This window comes from Echiichthys vipera (assembly GCF_963691815.1).
Source record: "Echiichthys vipera genome assembly, chromosome: 6".
Lineage (NCBI taxonomy): Eukaryota > Metazoa > Chordata > Actinopteri > Perciformes > Trachinidae > Echiichthys > Echiichthys vipera.
The window spans coordinates 11,009,549-11,026,294 of record NC_139831.1 but is presented as its reverse complement, the minus strand read 5'-3'; the positions used below and the strand labels follow the sequence as shown (position 1 = coordinate 11,026,294).

General features: G+C 38.7%; 1 protein-coding gene across 5 annotated transcripts in view; it reads left to right on the top strand.

The window, feature by feature from the left end:
- Nucleotides 1–16,746, top strand: part of enox2 (ecto-NOX disulfide-thiol exchanger 2) — a 179,124-nt gene that overhangs the window by 35,763 nt on the left and 126,615 nt on the right. For 3 of the 5 annotated variants that reach the window (XM_083915582.1, XM_083915581.1, XM_083915579.1), the window contains exon 3: nt 6,283–6,371. In XM_083915582.1, coding sequence (XP_083771708.1) covers nt 6,338–6,371 — 34 coding nt within the window. In that variant the 5' untranslated portion in view covers nt 6,283–6,337. Of the gene's footprint in view, nt 1–6,282; nt 6,372–14,519; nt 14,661–16,746 lie in introns of those variants that run through there. The other 2 variants (XM_083915583.1, XM_083915580.1) reach the window with 1 other exon arrangement.

The window sequence follows — 16,746 nt, the reverse complement described above, 5'->3', positions numbered from 1 at the left end:
TTTCATTAGCTTTTTAAATTGTTTATATAAACTGTTTCTGGATCAGTTAACTTCCTGAATGAAATGATTTGAACATTTATGACAAAAAAGATCTACCACCATACCTTCAAGAAATGCACCCACAGGGCACATATGACTGCTTTAGTGTTTCTGTGTATTTGTTTTTTAGATTTATTTATAACTGTTTGTGTTTTTACATCATTGCCTCACAGACTCATACGTTGTGGTGCTGCCATCTCACCAACATGTTTCCCTTTGTGCAGGAAGGCTTGACAGACTGTCATTTCTTCAGAATGTCAGCGGGGGCTCATTAACAGACAAATACTGTACCACATGATTGGATGTTTGTTGCTATGTGACAACAGTTGTGGCTGTATTTTCAGTATATACTGTACTATAGCATTTTTATTGTATGCGGATAAAACATCTGAATTATATTAATTGTACAATATGCACGGCCTTGCCAATTGTGATTGTAGGAAGAATGACAGAAATAACCACATCACTACAAACATGACAGTGCTTCTATCCAGTGAAACATTTTCATTTCCGTATTCCCACAACTCACTTGTCACATTGACAACTGCAGAGATTTTTCTCGCCGTTACTCGAATTTGCATCCAACTAACTGATTTGAACAAAATAATCCATTCTATTTTTGCTTCTTGACTGGAAAAAAAATGAACATACGTGTCTTTACATACATTGCGCTGTCATCTTTTTAAAATCTCGCATTAAGCAATAGCAATTATCAGAAGGATTAACATTGTACTGAGAATTGACTTTTAATGGTTGAGGTCAGGCATTTACCCAGAATGAGTAAGGCTAGAGGGTTGAGGTTAGGCAAGTTTTCACAAATCTAGTTTTTCCATCCAGACACAACCTTGGATTTGTGGGTAATTAGCTGTGATCTTCCTGCTCTTACCATCTCGAATCGAGTGTTTATAGACGTACCATAGGTTTTCTTTGCTAAAATAAAGGCACTATACTTAGAGTATCATAAACCATTACACTCTACTACTAAGTTTATGACCAAAACATTTGAATAATTGTTATATTATATAAATATCTTTAGTGTACATGATTTATTGTTGTTGTTTTTGCATTGTTGGCTCTTAGTGTGAAAAATTAAAACAGTGGATGATTTATAGATACACACATCAGCACTAAACTCTTTAGGGTGCCTTTTGTGATAATGCTTTTTGGACTATGGATGAAAAATGACCTCATCTTTTTATAAAATAAAATAATCTAATCTTTATTTAATCAGGCAGTCTAGTTTTCAAGAGAGACCTGACAAGAAACACCGATAAGAAAACAACAGAACACAAACAACACAATCATACAACAACAAGGAATTACAAACATTTAAAAGAATAATAAAAAAAACCTTTACTAAATCTAATTATGGTAGTTTTATACCATGTGTATTTATGGATTGCAATATGTATTTATTGACTTACATTATCCTTTTATAATATGAACTTAACTTAACAATAATAATAGTCTAGTAATGTTCACATCCTTGAATATGATAAAGCAAACCATCAGTGGGAACATTTTTGGAGAGCAAAAACAAATGCTTGTGCAGTTTCTTTCAGGAACAGAAACACTTAATGTACATGTGTTGCAACAGAGAGTTTTGGCCCTCTTCCCAGGCATACTTTCAAAACAGTACATTAAATCTGCTACACCACAGAGTTATAAAACACAGCAGCGAGTAGATACAAATATTATTATTAACCCTTCCTTGTTACTTTTCCCCCTCTGAGTTATACACGACACACTGATATGACTTCTAAACCAGATATTACATGCCCAGAGGGAGTAGGAAGAAGTTTTCACTTTTCTGGTTCTCACCTTTTCCCATAACTTAAACAACTAATAACATTTTTATCAAATCAAATCAACAATGATCCCAGTGCTCTTATGTACTACCTGTATACCCACCCAGTGTCAATCATATATAACCCTTACCTCACATTTATTCTGCCAACCCTTCCTCTGAAGAATTATCTTTTTGTAAATCATTTTCAGTTCATTTACATTTGGACTTTGCTGTAGTTATAAATTCAAACCATCACAAAAATTCACTCCACGAATTAAAATACACGTACCATAGCATCAAAAAATGATTTTGTTAAAACAAAAATTAATAATTTACTTAAAATGCTACACAATTTGAAATATGAACGAGTGCATGTTTCGACCGTATCTCAGTGTACATTTGTTTAAATGGAAGAAGTTTTAGTCGTTGTTTGGTTGTGCTTTTTGCCCTATTTGATGCCGTGGACATACTTTTATGATTTCCAGACAAATGTAAAAACCTCAGAGCTATCTTTTTGTTGCAACTGTGTGGGAGATGAGGTACTTTATCACAGAGATAAGCACACAGGCTGAGGGACAGCTACAGGAAAGAAAAGGTACACGAGAGCTGCTTGGGAAGTACCGATCGGTTCTTGTGAAGTTTGTATGATTAATCCAATGCTGCAAATTGTTGCAGAGGGCGATTTGGTTTGTGCCTTCCCAGGCTGCCGTTTCCCTGCTGTGGAGACTAAAGATGAATGGACCTATCAGGGCTATTATGGGGTATCTCCCTTCTCCATCACTATAGGGGCCAGTTGACTCTGATAATCCTCTCTTCACTGAAGGGATCCTCTAATCCCTGCTAGACACAGGTGTCTGGCCTCATGCGTTCGTCAAGATGACTAATGTACTGAACTGTGTGAAAATACATATGAAAGTAAACACTCAAGGCTAAACACAACATTGTCTGAATGATTAATATCTGTAGTAGGGGGTGCACCAGAAACATATAATGGCATTTTGAGGCAGTTAAACTGTCATTCTTGCCCATTTGGTGTATTGATTTACCAGTTAAACATGGACAGTCATCAATAACAATTGAACATACAATGCTGCCGTGATATTTTATTGCCTGCTAAGAAATTAAACCAAACAATCATTATCTTGTACACAATTTTATATATCTTAGGCTGTACTATCTACCTAGTTGGCTGTCTTTATTTTGACAAACAATTCAAGTTGCATATCTGCTACAAAGAAGATCTATTGTTTCATTTCAATAATGTCTACAGTCTCAGCAAGCGAGTCTGCATAAAACTGTCTCCCCAGCTTTTGTGCTTACTGTGAAGCTTGCATATTGGTAATGTTGCTGGATCTGAATCACAATTTCAGAGACTGATTTCAAAGACCAGTGTGAAACTCCTCTACTCCCTGCTTCATTCATAATCATTAGTGTGCACATTTCTCCAAGTTAGGAACTCATACTTTTTCCTAACTAAAGAAAAGTACTTCAGAGCTAAGTGTGTGGAAATGAAAGATGTTGGTAATAACAAATATGATAGGGAATGTGGGTCCTTTAAGAGTGATAAATGTCATTTGTTGTTGTGCCCACAAAGGACTTTAAAAAAAGCACATTTTCTTTGCGGCCTTCCCCATCATGCTATTTTCTCAAATTAAAATAACTCATTATTCTTCTGAAGTTTAGGCTAATGCCATGCTGATGGTGAATAAGTAGCCTATTTTTCTCTCAGCAGGAGTGTTTTTCTTGTTGGCCTTGATTCAGCTTTGTGGTTGTCATTGTGTTGAACGGTCTGCTCACTTTTTCAGCAGTTTCACTGGCTCTCAGTGAAGACCACCCATAGATCCAAATGCCTGTCATTGCAAGGACCATTCTGGTCTTCTCTTTAGTACACTACTGTACAATAATATTTAATGAATATACAATACAATAAGTCGGCTGTGTTTACTGCCTGGCTGCTAAATCATCTCATATTTTAGTTTAGCTATCACAGTACTGCCCCTGCGTCTTCTTACCACTAAACGTTTAAGTCAGGGGTGCCGATTTCCGGTTCTGGAGGGCCATTGTCCAGCGTGTTTTGAGTTTCTGCCTGCTCTAACACACCTGATTCTAATGATTTTCTAACGGGGATAGGCTTCAGCTGTTGATAAAGAGCACCTCATTAGAATCAGGTGTTAGAGCCGGGAGAAACCTAAAACATGCAGGGCACCCCGGTTTGAGTACAGATATAATAATACAGATTTAAAGCTACAGTCAGTAAAGTTTTATTTTTCATTTTTTCTGAAACTGTCACTATATCTAGACAGCACAGTGAGACATATGATCAGTGAGAAAGTAATGTCGCTCTACCTTTCTCTGTCTGCAACCCCCACCAACATGAAAGTATGTTTTAAGTGTTTTACCTCATTTTTTATGTTCTTTACCCAGACTTTCCAACAAGCAGTATAACAGTTACGAGAACATGTATGAATGTCCATCCATCTTTTATGACTTAGGTTGATATAATTGACTACTACTTCGCATAAGTACTATTGGGTATAAATATAGTGCTACCCAGATTGTGTTTTAAATTAGTATAGTTGCTGAATGCTTCTGTAAATGCTCGACATTATTGTCAGTTAAGGCCAAAATACAGAGGGTGTCTATTAACAGTCAGTTTCAGCATGCCCGCAGCAGAGCACATGCGGTATGTCCAATTGAAGCTGCTTAATGGACCACAGAAGCTGTGCACACCCGTTCAAGCCTTTTTTTACGCAGCATGTCTGTTTCTCTCTCTACATGTGGCTACACAGCCCTCCGACAGGTAAAAACCACATAGAAGTGTATAAAAAACACTAGTACAATGGTCAAGATACAAACCTCATTGTACCAGATAGCAATGTTAGGCAGCAGACCTTCCAATCCCTGCATAACCAACTGTTTTATCACTTGGAAACACTCAACATGCACACAGTGAAACTGGCAGCAGCCACACGGTACTGACGGAGTCTGTGTAGCAGGTAAAAAACCCTGCTGTACCCCGCCTACAAACTCTGCTCGTCCGTTCCCCATGTATTCCGGCTGTTAGGTTTAAATACCTTGTCATCAATTCCAAAATGATTTAATGTATGATAGAGATGCCTGACTGTACGCTGTGTGTGAACAGCTCATATATTGTGTTTTTAAAGGGCAGGTTGCAGAGAGGTACCACCAAGTAGCTTGCAAAGATGCCATTAAGATGTTATTGTGCCTGTCATATCTGTCAGTATGTGTAAGCATAAATGTACCTACATGTCAGGTAGTGTGATAAGTGATAAAAAATGTTATCACTGCCTGACATGTAAGGAAGAGAATAATGGAATCGATGCACTAAAGCTGTGATATGAGATATGATGGACGAGTTTTACTTTATGTGAGATGCACTGTGTGTGTGCGTGCGTGTTTTATGGAATATGTATTATATTCTGTTGCAATTATTTTCATTATCCAAGTATATGGTTTCATAGAATGGTGGATAATACCCTTCCCCAGAGCCCAAGGTGACATGTTCAAGTTGCATGTTTGTCCAAACTGCAGTATAAAACCCCCAAATATTAAATCTACAATAGTATAAACCATAGCAATCCTCTCCTTTTTGAAGATAAATCAGAGAATATTTGGTATTTTTCCACACAATGATCTCAATTACTGTGGATTAATTTTCCTAATTTTGTCATTGTCTTTTGTCAGCTAATTGTTTCACCCCTATTGTATGATAAGCAATTTATGTCTTGTCTGTTGTCAGGAAAAGTAAGTTCAATTCTAAGTCAGAAGCAAAAGTATTTTATAGTATTATATACTAAAAATGAGTAAACTTAAAAGCACACTGACTAAAGGTATAATCTCAAGAATGGAGAATAAAAGTCTTGCTTGTGCCCTTTTCAAAAGGGACAGGAAGAGGAGTGAAGTTTGGGGATCGCTGTGACCTTCTCAGTGGCCTGAGAGTGTGTTGGCATGGCATGACTGATGCAGATTATCATAGCTGGAGAAAGCCAATTACTCTGGTCATCACTGCACCCTCAGGGCCCTTCTCACTGGAATGAAATGCATTAAAGAATTCTCTGTGCATCCTTCTGGCAGCGTTTTGTATTTCCTCTATGCTGATCCACCCAGTTTGAGTGTTAATAGCGCAGTCAATGGGACCCTCCCGTGCCTCAGAGACCTCTTTGGCTCGGGATGAGCTTCTGCTCCACAAAGCAGGGAGGTCGTGTCTTTTGGATAAGCGGATGAATTACATTCTCCTCTGTCTGTCTTCTCTCTATTCAAGACAAAGTCTTTTTATTTCTGTCCTTCTTAACTGCTCTCAGTCAGTGTCCTTGAACAACTACATCATGACAAAGTCAAATTGCAGAAATTTAAGAGACACTGTCATTTTTATGTAACAAAACAAACGGTGGCTGACTAGACCTTTGTTATCTATGGTTATGTTTTCCAAACAGATTTGCTGCAAGACCAGAGAAGCTCAGATCACACGAACGAAGTTGAATCTCTGGCATGTACAAAGACTACAGATCAAGCCGAGTCACTGGTAAGAGGAGACATTTTTATTCTACTCAGACTTTTTTTTGTTCTTTACATAATATGACATAAGATCTCCATCTAACCACCATGAGGTTGAAACCATGTGGTTTCTACTGTATGTCAACTATTGAATGGACTGATATGAAATTTGGTACATTAATGTGAGTGGTAATAATGTGATTCCCTTACTAGTGCAGTCACCAAGTCAAAATGTTTTACCAATTCCGTGCTTCATGCTTTGTGATAATAAGCTAATAATAACACGGTAACACACCAATCTAGGATGGTTAAAGAGGCCCTATTATGCTGGCTTTCAGGGTCATATTTGTATTTTTCGCATCAGCTACAATAGGTTTACATGCTTTGATCTAAAAAAAGAAAAAATTATATTTCTCATCTTGCCCATTGCTGCAGCACCACTGTATAAAACACTCTGTCTGAGCTTCTGCTGTTTGAGGATGTGCCTAACTAGCAGGTGTGCACAGCCAGGCATTCTGGGGCCCGGAATGATGTGAACAGAAGTAAACACGAAAATGCTATTGAAGCGTTTCAGGCAGGTAAAGAGAAGTACTGTCTGAGCGAGAGACAACCACGGAAAAAACTCAGTTTGGCTTGGAATATTATTTATTTAACTTATTTTGCCCTTCTACTGCCACTGTATGTTTCCATACTTACATGCTGTTTAGAAGGGTAAAAGAGTATGTGACATGTTTTACTATGTCTGAAACCTTAGTATGAAACATGAATCGTATACTATTGTGGTCAGATATTACAGTAAGCAAACACTGGACACTATTCCAGTATAAATATCCATTCATAACAGACAAAAAGACACAGTTACAGAGGCTGCTCCGTAACATCATTAACCCAACAATTTACATTGCTGCATATTAAAAATAAGGAATTTTGAACGGACAAGGAGGCTCTTAGAAAGTGACATGGAAATTAAAAGATATACAATTGTTTATTAACACAAAAGTATGTTGCGTGATTGTACACATATTGAATATGACATTATTAGACATCATTAGAAATGGCATTCATATGTCTCTGTGAGCATATTGTATTTTCAGAAACAAAAGGATCATACAGTACATTGTTCTAGAATAGAAATTGAACCAAGAAAGAATCTGACGGATTGCTTAAGAGAGAGGAAAGAGAGGGGAAATGAAAAGCGCTTCCCTAGCTGGGCTTTGGCCGATGAGTGTGTCCTTTCCCATTACTCTCACACAGCGCAATATGCAGGTCAGTCAGGTGATAATGAATGCTCTGTCTGATACTTGGCCTTTCTCACTCCCTCCTGCTTGTCTGGTCTGCTATCTCTGTTTTATTCCCTCTCTTTCTTTACCATTTTACACTGCAGAGTTTTCTACAGTTTCTACTATATTAGCCTGTAGCAGGTTTAATTATCTAGCAGTCCCCTCTACCTTCAGTAATGTTGGGCAGTTTAAAAGTGTCTCAAGTCAGTTTGTGAGGCAATGAAGATGTCAAGTTTTCTGTCTCTTTCTCCATTAATTTAACACTGACTTAAGGCCAAAGTCTATTCACCTTCAAACACAATTCTGTGAGGTCTTATGAACAAAACGAAAAGACACCTTTGTTGACAGAACATTTGCTTTAGTCTCCACAGTGCACACAGGATGGAATGAACTGATCAAATTCTGTGCACACCAACCCTCACTGCACGACCCTCTGCAAAAAAACGATGTAATAATGCATTCAGCCAATTCCCTTGCTAAAATACGTGGTACTAGGTTCAAGGTTTGATATGGTGACATTTCTAGTAAACTTGTGTTTTTCTTCTAATGTAGCATCAAATAACTGATGACAGTTAATCAAAAGTAGATAATGTTTTCTGTCATGTGAGGAGATGGACAGCAGTATGTACAAAGAGTCTTTTGACGAAATGATTGACATACTACTTGACTGGAGGGAATTTAAGCTTTTCATGTTTTTTATGGATAAAAACTTTAATAATTTTAACAAAATGTCACATTTGTTATCCTCCACCTGTGATGAAATGTGTTACAAATGGAGCCAGTAGTTTGAAGGAGACTTGTCTACTTCCCAGAATCAACAAACATGTCTCTGTTGTCCTAAAGACAATAGCAAATTCCACATTGACTACTTTGGCACCTTCCTTGACCCACTTTAACAGTCACTGTTTATCTGGTATTCAAAATGACTACCAATGCTATGACTAACACTTTAACACGGAAAATAAATGCATCTTATTTGACATTTACAAGTTTTCAGTTTTCAAACAAGGCTCTCAGCTGTTCTATATCTAATCTACAGGTATAGGTTTGCATGCGATTTAGCTGATGAATGGATATATGTGGAAAAATAAATGATCTGTTCCTGTGGAACATGTGCAAGGGCAGTTCTTCAAACTCAGGAATCAAATTTCCACTTTAGGCTCTCCAAAGTCTCTTTATCCCACATGCTTTAGCCTTTCTGTTGACCTCTTGCAGGGAGCTAGACGTCTGGCTACAAGACTGTCTTTGTGTTAATGTTGACTTGAGGGCAGCGAAGTTTGATGTCTGTGTAAAGCTGATGGCAGATTTGGTGCCAGGAATCACAACCAGCTTGCTGCACAACACATCTGCCAAAATGCAGCACAGTGCCCACTTAACTCCATAAACTGCTTTTGCTTGTATCAGAGGATGTGTAGCATTTTAATGCACTGTGGTAATGTATTTGGCATTACCTCTTCTTGTGGCTGTATTGGTGGCAGTTCCTGAGTGGTGTTTGAGTCAAGTGATTCTCTGGCTGTGAATTATGGCATGGCAACGAGGGCTGTGAACAACATTTCAGCAGTGCAGAGGGGTTAACAGTTGTTTTAGACCCATTCCCATCAATATTCATGTTGAGAAAAAAATCTCTAGGTATATGCCTGCCCTCCTTTTGACTAATCCTGTTTCCAGAACAGATGCTGCTGTCACCAAGGCATCTAGAAACTCCCTCCTCTCACATGAAAACTATGGCAAACATGGTTCTGCATCGCAATACACATTGGATCCAGTTACTTTTTATGGTGTCTTGTCACTCCTCCCCAACTCATTAAATTCATCTAAATAGGGATACACCAGTACGTGAACTGGGACATTGTGAAGCTCACTTAATGAGGTGTGACTGAAGCTGGGGAGTCACCTCAACCTTCCATGTCCAGATGATCATCTGCTAACCATCAGTCAGGGGGCAGGAATGTGAGCTAAGGAGGAGAAAAGGGATAGGTAATTAGAAAGGGGAGGATTAAGGAAGATAGAGGTCAAAGATAACTAGCAAGAACCCAAAAGGCAGAGATCCCTCCATCCTCAGGACATATTTCTGTGCTGGTTGTCTTCCTCCGTAGAGGGCAGTGGAGTTAATGATATTTTCCACTCATGCCTGAGCTACAAATACACCATTTATTGATCTCAAAATGGAAGACACCAAACACTTCTGCAGTCAAACTGAAACCTTTTTAAATATCATCCTCTTTCCCTCTCTAAAGGCCTTGTTGAGCAGCTACGTGAACCCTTTTGTTTGATTGGAAAGGGCATATTGATACAGAATGGCGCAGTCTTACCAAGTGAATACTGGACTGTGTGGTTTGGCAAATCACTCGATCGAGACAAACAAATAGTCATAAATGTTCTTTAGTGAAAGGGGAAATATTGACTCAAACAAGTGCTAGTCATGCAGAAGGCTATGTCTCTCAGAGCCTTTTTTTTTAAAGTTTCAACTATGATAGTTGTCGATTGGGGCCCAGCTTCCATTCAATATGTAGTAGCAGTAATTGAATTTGAATAATTCATTACATGAGATATGTGCCTGTTAACTAAACAAATGCAATGAGCAGGAGATTTGATTTAACTGGGTCGACCATTCTTTAAGTTTCGGCGCTGATATAGAAAACTGCGTTTAGCTAGACGATATGGGCTAATGATTTGATGAAACACATTTGCCCCATTGAAACTTTTTGCCATAATTACTTATTTCACCTCTATTTTAAGTCGGGTAGTTTATTTGACTAAAGAGGGCTGTAATATCACCAAACACACATATTTTTTGCAAGAAATCATAAAAGCAGAGCATGGCTGCTTTCATCTGCTGAGGCACCGAGTCAAATTATTGTTTGATTTGAATGTTTTGCTACACTAAGCAGGCCCCAAAAAGAATATTGCTGTTAAAAAAAAAAAATCAAGACATCAGACAAACATCATTCCCTAGAGACACTGAAATTGAATGAGAGCATGCACTGGCTTTTACTCATTACGATTGGCTGACAGGGGTATTTGAATTCTACCTATTTCTCATCCTTTGTGGTGTAAACATGGATGGGGAAAAAGTTGGTTGCTTCGCTTTTTTTTAATATCCCTAAACATAAATAAATATCTCTTGGCTGATAATACTGTTTGTAGCTGCTTGATGTGTGTGTGCATGTACCAACCCACTTCACAAAGCATGTGATTCAGTGAATAATAGGCTTGTCCGTCCAATATTTTTCAAAGGCTAGGCTGCAGTCCAAATGTGAGAGGAAGACAGGTCCTCGTGTTATCGTGTCATGTTTCTGAAGTCTTTCCAAGTATCCTCATTGTAACATAGCCTAAATAATACATTTTAGTATACTGGGTTAGTTAGACACTGACTGCACATAATTTAATCGGAAGAGAAAAATATGCTCTACCACAGTTGTTTTCGAGCTGTTTGGCTGTTTAGATTCTTGTTCAGTCCCTAGCTGCTAGCGTGTAATAGTAAACATTAATGTTTACGGCAGAGCTAAGCAGCTAACATCATCAGTCCTGCCGTCTAACGTTAGCAGACATCACCTAAACAGAGTGACACATTTATGTGTGACTGAAAAGTCAACCAACAACGAGACAGAGACAGTGGCAGCCTGCTTTACCAACTCTGTTTAATCAGCAACGATAATATGGAGCCAAGTCACCAGAAACAGAAGATAAACATGACTGTAACTGGATACATTAGCATGGTCCAGATCCCTGTTTGCACTGTGGAGAAACCTGACTAACAATAACTTATTCACCAGCTGAATCCATGAATTAACCTCCTTCGTGGAATAATTGTATGTACACAGACATCCCTGAGCTATAGAACACAATAAAACAAACGAGAGTTTAAAAATATTTATCATATTTATATACACCCTACAGTTATCTGTTTTCTTTTCTCTTTTCACTACGTCAGACAATTTTTTTAATGGCTTGTTATTAATGTTGTTTGTATTGTTCTAATTCATATTTTAGAAATTCTACCTCAATTTTTTGTAATTTTCTCCCTCTGGTATGGGAAATGCTATTGAGTATTTTCTTGGGTATTGGCATCGACTTGAAATTCTAGTACTGTGACAACCCTAATCATTATATGTACTGTATATCCTAATCATCCTTCACCGCGGCTGACTGTAAGCATGTATGCTATTTTTATTTCCAAGAAATAACATTAGCATAACAACAATAACATATTGAGCAAACAATGTTATTTTCCGAAGAAGAAATATGGTTTATCTTTCTAAATTAGTCAAAACTGCTTAAAGTCAGTCATGTACATTTGCTGATACCAGATGATAGTGTTATGTAATAAGTTACTGTCAAACTGCGATTTGTATCAGTCCAGCATCTTGTTTGTAGGATAGTGTGCTCCTGACTTTACAGTGGACTGGGAATTGAGAAGAATTGAGGTTTGGAAAGGGGGAATGGCACTTTGGCCTTTAGTAAACACTTTTATTTACTTTTGAAATTATTTTATGATGGCAGTGTAAACAGGCTTATTGGTGGGGCAGAGAAGAAAACAACTTGATCCTGAAGATATTTTCAAAACGTGTCCAAGCCCTTTTCACCTAAACTACATAACCTCAATTTTAGCTTATATGGATGCGTGTTCGTGTGTATGTGCGGGTATTCCTTTGAAACCAAGATTCGAGATTTAGTGCATCGTCATTTTGTAATGCACTTGCATGCATAAGAAAATGAAATGCTGTTCCTCCCAGCGAACAGTTGTGCAACAAGAAAGGATAGAATATATATACTACTCCTATACTATACTCCTACATGACTTTGGATGGAAACCTGGATAGACTCACCTTGAGGATCTTTTGTTCGCTTTTCTGTCTTCCTTGACTGCATCATATTGTCCTCATCAGGTGTCTCAATAAATGAGCACTATATTTGCTCAAAATAAAGAACAGTTTGAACATGTACAACTCATGTACAACAGCAACGTCAAGGCCGTTTGTGGTGTCAATACATTGAAAGGTGTTCATATTAATGAGGGTAGATTAAGTATTAGAAACACAGTTCACCTAAATTAAAACCTCTCCAAAACATTGTCAACAAAAACTGAAAATGATGTTATTCATAAATGTAGGATTCATAAATTATAGCCAGGTGTATCTTATTACCTAGCAACTAATCTCTATATGATGTAACGGGCCATCCACCCTGTCTGCGTAAGAAAAAGACACACAAAATCTTAAGGGGTAAACTTTGAGTCATTTTGTGTCCATTTGTAGTCATTTTGAAGAGTCTGCTTTTAGTAATTTGGGATCTTTTTGTGGTTGGGTCATTTGTAGTTGGTATGTGTATGTTTTTGTTATCTATTTTTAGTTATTTAGTGTTTGCGAACATTTTTTGTCCCTTTGTAATCAATTTGTATTGTTTGTAGTAACTGTGTTTATGTTTATGGTCATGTAGCGTCTCAGTGTGACCGTTTTGTGTTTCTTTTCAGCAACATTTTGTGAGTCAGGGACCCTGACCCTATGGCCCTCTGGGTCTGCGCCCGGTAGGCGCATCCAGTAATCTATTCATGATGCTGACCTATTCCTGCTCCTAATACATGAAAAAGTTTCATGGAAAATTCCTTAAAGTATCAGGTGAAATGTTCCCCAAACGAACAAAATGTTCATATCAACTTAAGTAAAATGTAAACCTGTTTGACATGCTGTTACTTTTAGAAACTGGACTGAATATAAGTATTGAACAGGATTTGTCCGTCTCCTCCAGACGCCAGTATGAACCAGACTGAAGGGACTTTATGAGATCAGGAATAAATGACTCAGCTGACCACTGCAATGACACAGTAGAAATCATTCTCATGCACATTTTTCATGTCTGTCTGTGCACAGCTTGTGTCTAATTATGGAAGCATAATAGTGTTTGCACTGCTGTTTTTCTGTGTGTAATTAATCCTCCGACTGCGTGCTGATCAAACCAAGCCTACATTCACACCCTGAGATGCCCCAGTCATTTTTTTAAATACATATTTATTGTTAACAGCATGAGTCAAAGATTATACAAATGTTTGGGTGGATGCTTCTTTACGGCACCAGAATGGACACACTGTGCTGCAATTTAGAAAACTGGCTGCATGCAGGTACACTTTTCAAGTGTGTAAACAAACACTGGTCATTAGACGTCATGCAGCCCTTGATCAAACAACTTCAACTATAAATGAGGGAAATTTTACTTATTTAAAAAAACAACCCTCAATCATTTACAACAACTTGGAAAAGTACTCTCTTTCTGCATTTATTTGAAAAACAAAAGAGTGTCTTGAGCCTTAGGGGTGACAGGAATGCCTTTCATCACAGTCTGCATACTAAGCATTGGTACTGAACTGATAATGTCTTTGCTTCTCCTCCTCCAACTGGCAACCTACAGAATAACACCTCCTTGAAAGCACGGCTGTCAAAAGTTTAGGACTAATTCGCCTTTGGGGGCATTCATCACTTGGCTGCACCTCAGCAAATGTCATAAAAATTTATTTTTTTGCTTCCCAATTCTGGTTTATTTGGCTTTCAAGTCAGGAGGAGTGGGTTGTGTGTGGAGTGATTCCTCTTGTTCGCTGAGTGACTCGCCATGGGGGTAGCTCGGCTGCAGCTCTCTGAAAACGACGTGCTCTCTTGACAGTTCAGCAGTGCTTGAGCTCGCCTTCCCCGCAAACTGACAAAGAATAAAGAGTAGGAGTTTTGTCAGTGACTGTAGCCTACAGCGCCCGACCGACACATCCTAAAACAGTTCGCCTGCGCGCCGCGTGCATCTGAAGCGAAGTATTCTGCTTCAGTCGCGAACCGGGCACGTCGTGAGGGCGGGCTCGCCAGCCGTAGCTAAAAGGTCCCGTGTCGACTGGCTGCTCTCATTGCAGTCCAGCCTGCCGAGCGGAGCGGACTGACGGAGGGACGAGACCCGTCTCCATTCAAGGATTTTTACTTCGTACACTTCGTCCTACGGCAGACGACCGACAAGAATCGCACCTCGCCTTCTGTGGACAATGTTTCTCTTGCAGTACACAGGTACGTGTTTCAAGTTGTAGCCTCACCTCGCCGTTCCTTTATACGCTCTTTATGTTCACACCGGATTTTATTTTTTTTTGTTCACATACCGACTATCCGTACTTGTGTTGCTGCAGGCTACAGTGTATCACTGGTGCCTCAGTTACGGCACGGGTTATTTTGACGTTTCGCCACAGTTTTATCGCTCGTCTCTCCGTTGTTAGTTACAAGTTGTAACGGCAAGATAAGACATTTTCTTGCTGTGTTTAGTCCGTAATTGTCGGGCGTATACCAGCTGTTGAGACCGCATAAGAGGAGCTGTGCTGCCTCTCTCCACAGTGGTTGCATTTTGGTATGCCTCAACACTTGATGTTTAATAGTGTGCTTTATGATGATAAATAATAAACAATCATTTCCTGTAGGCATGTTACACTTGCTTATCAGTCCAGTAGACACGAGCGGTAGCTATTATTTAGACTGGCACACGCCTATTGTGGCTGTTTATGGTTGAAGTTTTCAGAATAAATTCCATCCACCCTCAGTCCGGATTACTGCTACTTGTAAGGCATATCTTTCATACGCATTTCAACCCCTTTTTCTATTGTATTTATGCAGCATAATGTAGCATGGTGAGTCACATTGTAATGGAAAGGCCTATCATGCAGGGGCTTGGAAACGGTTTGCTGTATGGATATATAAGTTGTTTGGTTTCTTTGCTGTGTCGTCCAGCTGTTGAGATTTCTGTGTCATTTATTCCCCAATTGCCAGAACGTACAGTATAAATAGCAGGATTTAAATGGGACATTTTCTCTGGGCTCACAGGATCTAATTAAGCAAGGATGCTGCTTGAACTCTCATATTAACCTGCTTACTCTGCTTTATTCTGCCTCTGTTCTCCAGCTTCCTCTGTTTATAGTCACGGTAAATTTACCTCTGATGTTCCAAAGCTCTTCTGTTGTTTATGTGTTCATAGCCTAATTGCTACTTTCCTTTAGCTCATAAAAGCAATGACTTGTCAGAGATTAGTCTCATGGCATTCATTTGTCAAAGCAGTGAGTATACCGACTAAAAACCCCAGAGCAACCGGTTTGTTTGCTTATCCCCCATCTCATATGATAGAATTTTACAAAACTTTATATTACGTTTAATTTAGAAGCAGACTGCAGTTATCTTCACGCGGCACGGTTTGAGTCATTTTTGCAATGAAGTTTACTGGTAGGATAAAAGTTGTGTAGTTTAGTAATTACAATAATTTCACAGTGCATGATTAATAAAAATTCTGAAATATAGCATGTAGTCTGATGAAACACATGGTTTAGGACATTATTACTTTGTGCCTTTTGTCCAGAGTATGCAAATTTGCTTCTTGTCCTCTGATTTGGAAGGTTTTTGTTTCTCTGTTACACTGTGTTTATCTTGCACAGACCGAACGGATCAGTTCTCTTCTCCTCTCCTCCTTCTCTTCCATTTCCATCCCTTCCAGCGGCACAGGCATGCTTTGAAACAAACTGAGTGACTGAGTGCCTCCCTATGACCACTTGGAGAGAAAAGGTCCATCAGACCTTGTGACAACCATTTACCTCTATACTGCACTAGTCCTCTCTGATCAATTGGCAGAGCATCCTTAGATTGTCTTTAATGGTGTGAGGGAGAGATGCACTTTGCTTCGGTCTGTCAGAGGAGAAATTTTAAAGGCTGTACATAGAGTGCTTGAGAAGGAGCTTAAATATTTCAGCTCTCTTTGGCATAGACTGATTCAGCTGCAGAACAAATTAAGACTGAATACAGATCAGATTACTGTACGATACCAGGATATTTGGCAGCTTTGAAAACTCTTAATTTGTTGTTGCATGAACATTTGTGGTCACTAAGAGAGATTCTCATAGCAGTACCTGTCGAGGAAAAGCAACGACAAAAGAAAAAAGCAAAAAAAAATTGAAAATATTTGTCATAGATGAACACCAAATGTCAGATTTAGTGGAGTCAGTTGACTGAATAAAGCTATTTTCTCATATCAACTCTAGACAAGGTCAGGAGAATTAGGTGCGTGTGCTTTCCCACATGTAGCACACAACAGGACACTGTCTGTGTCAGACACTTACTGGAT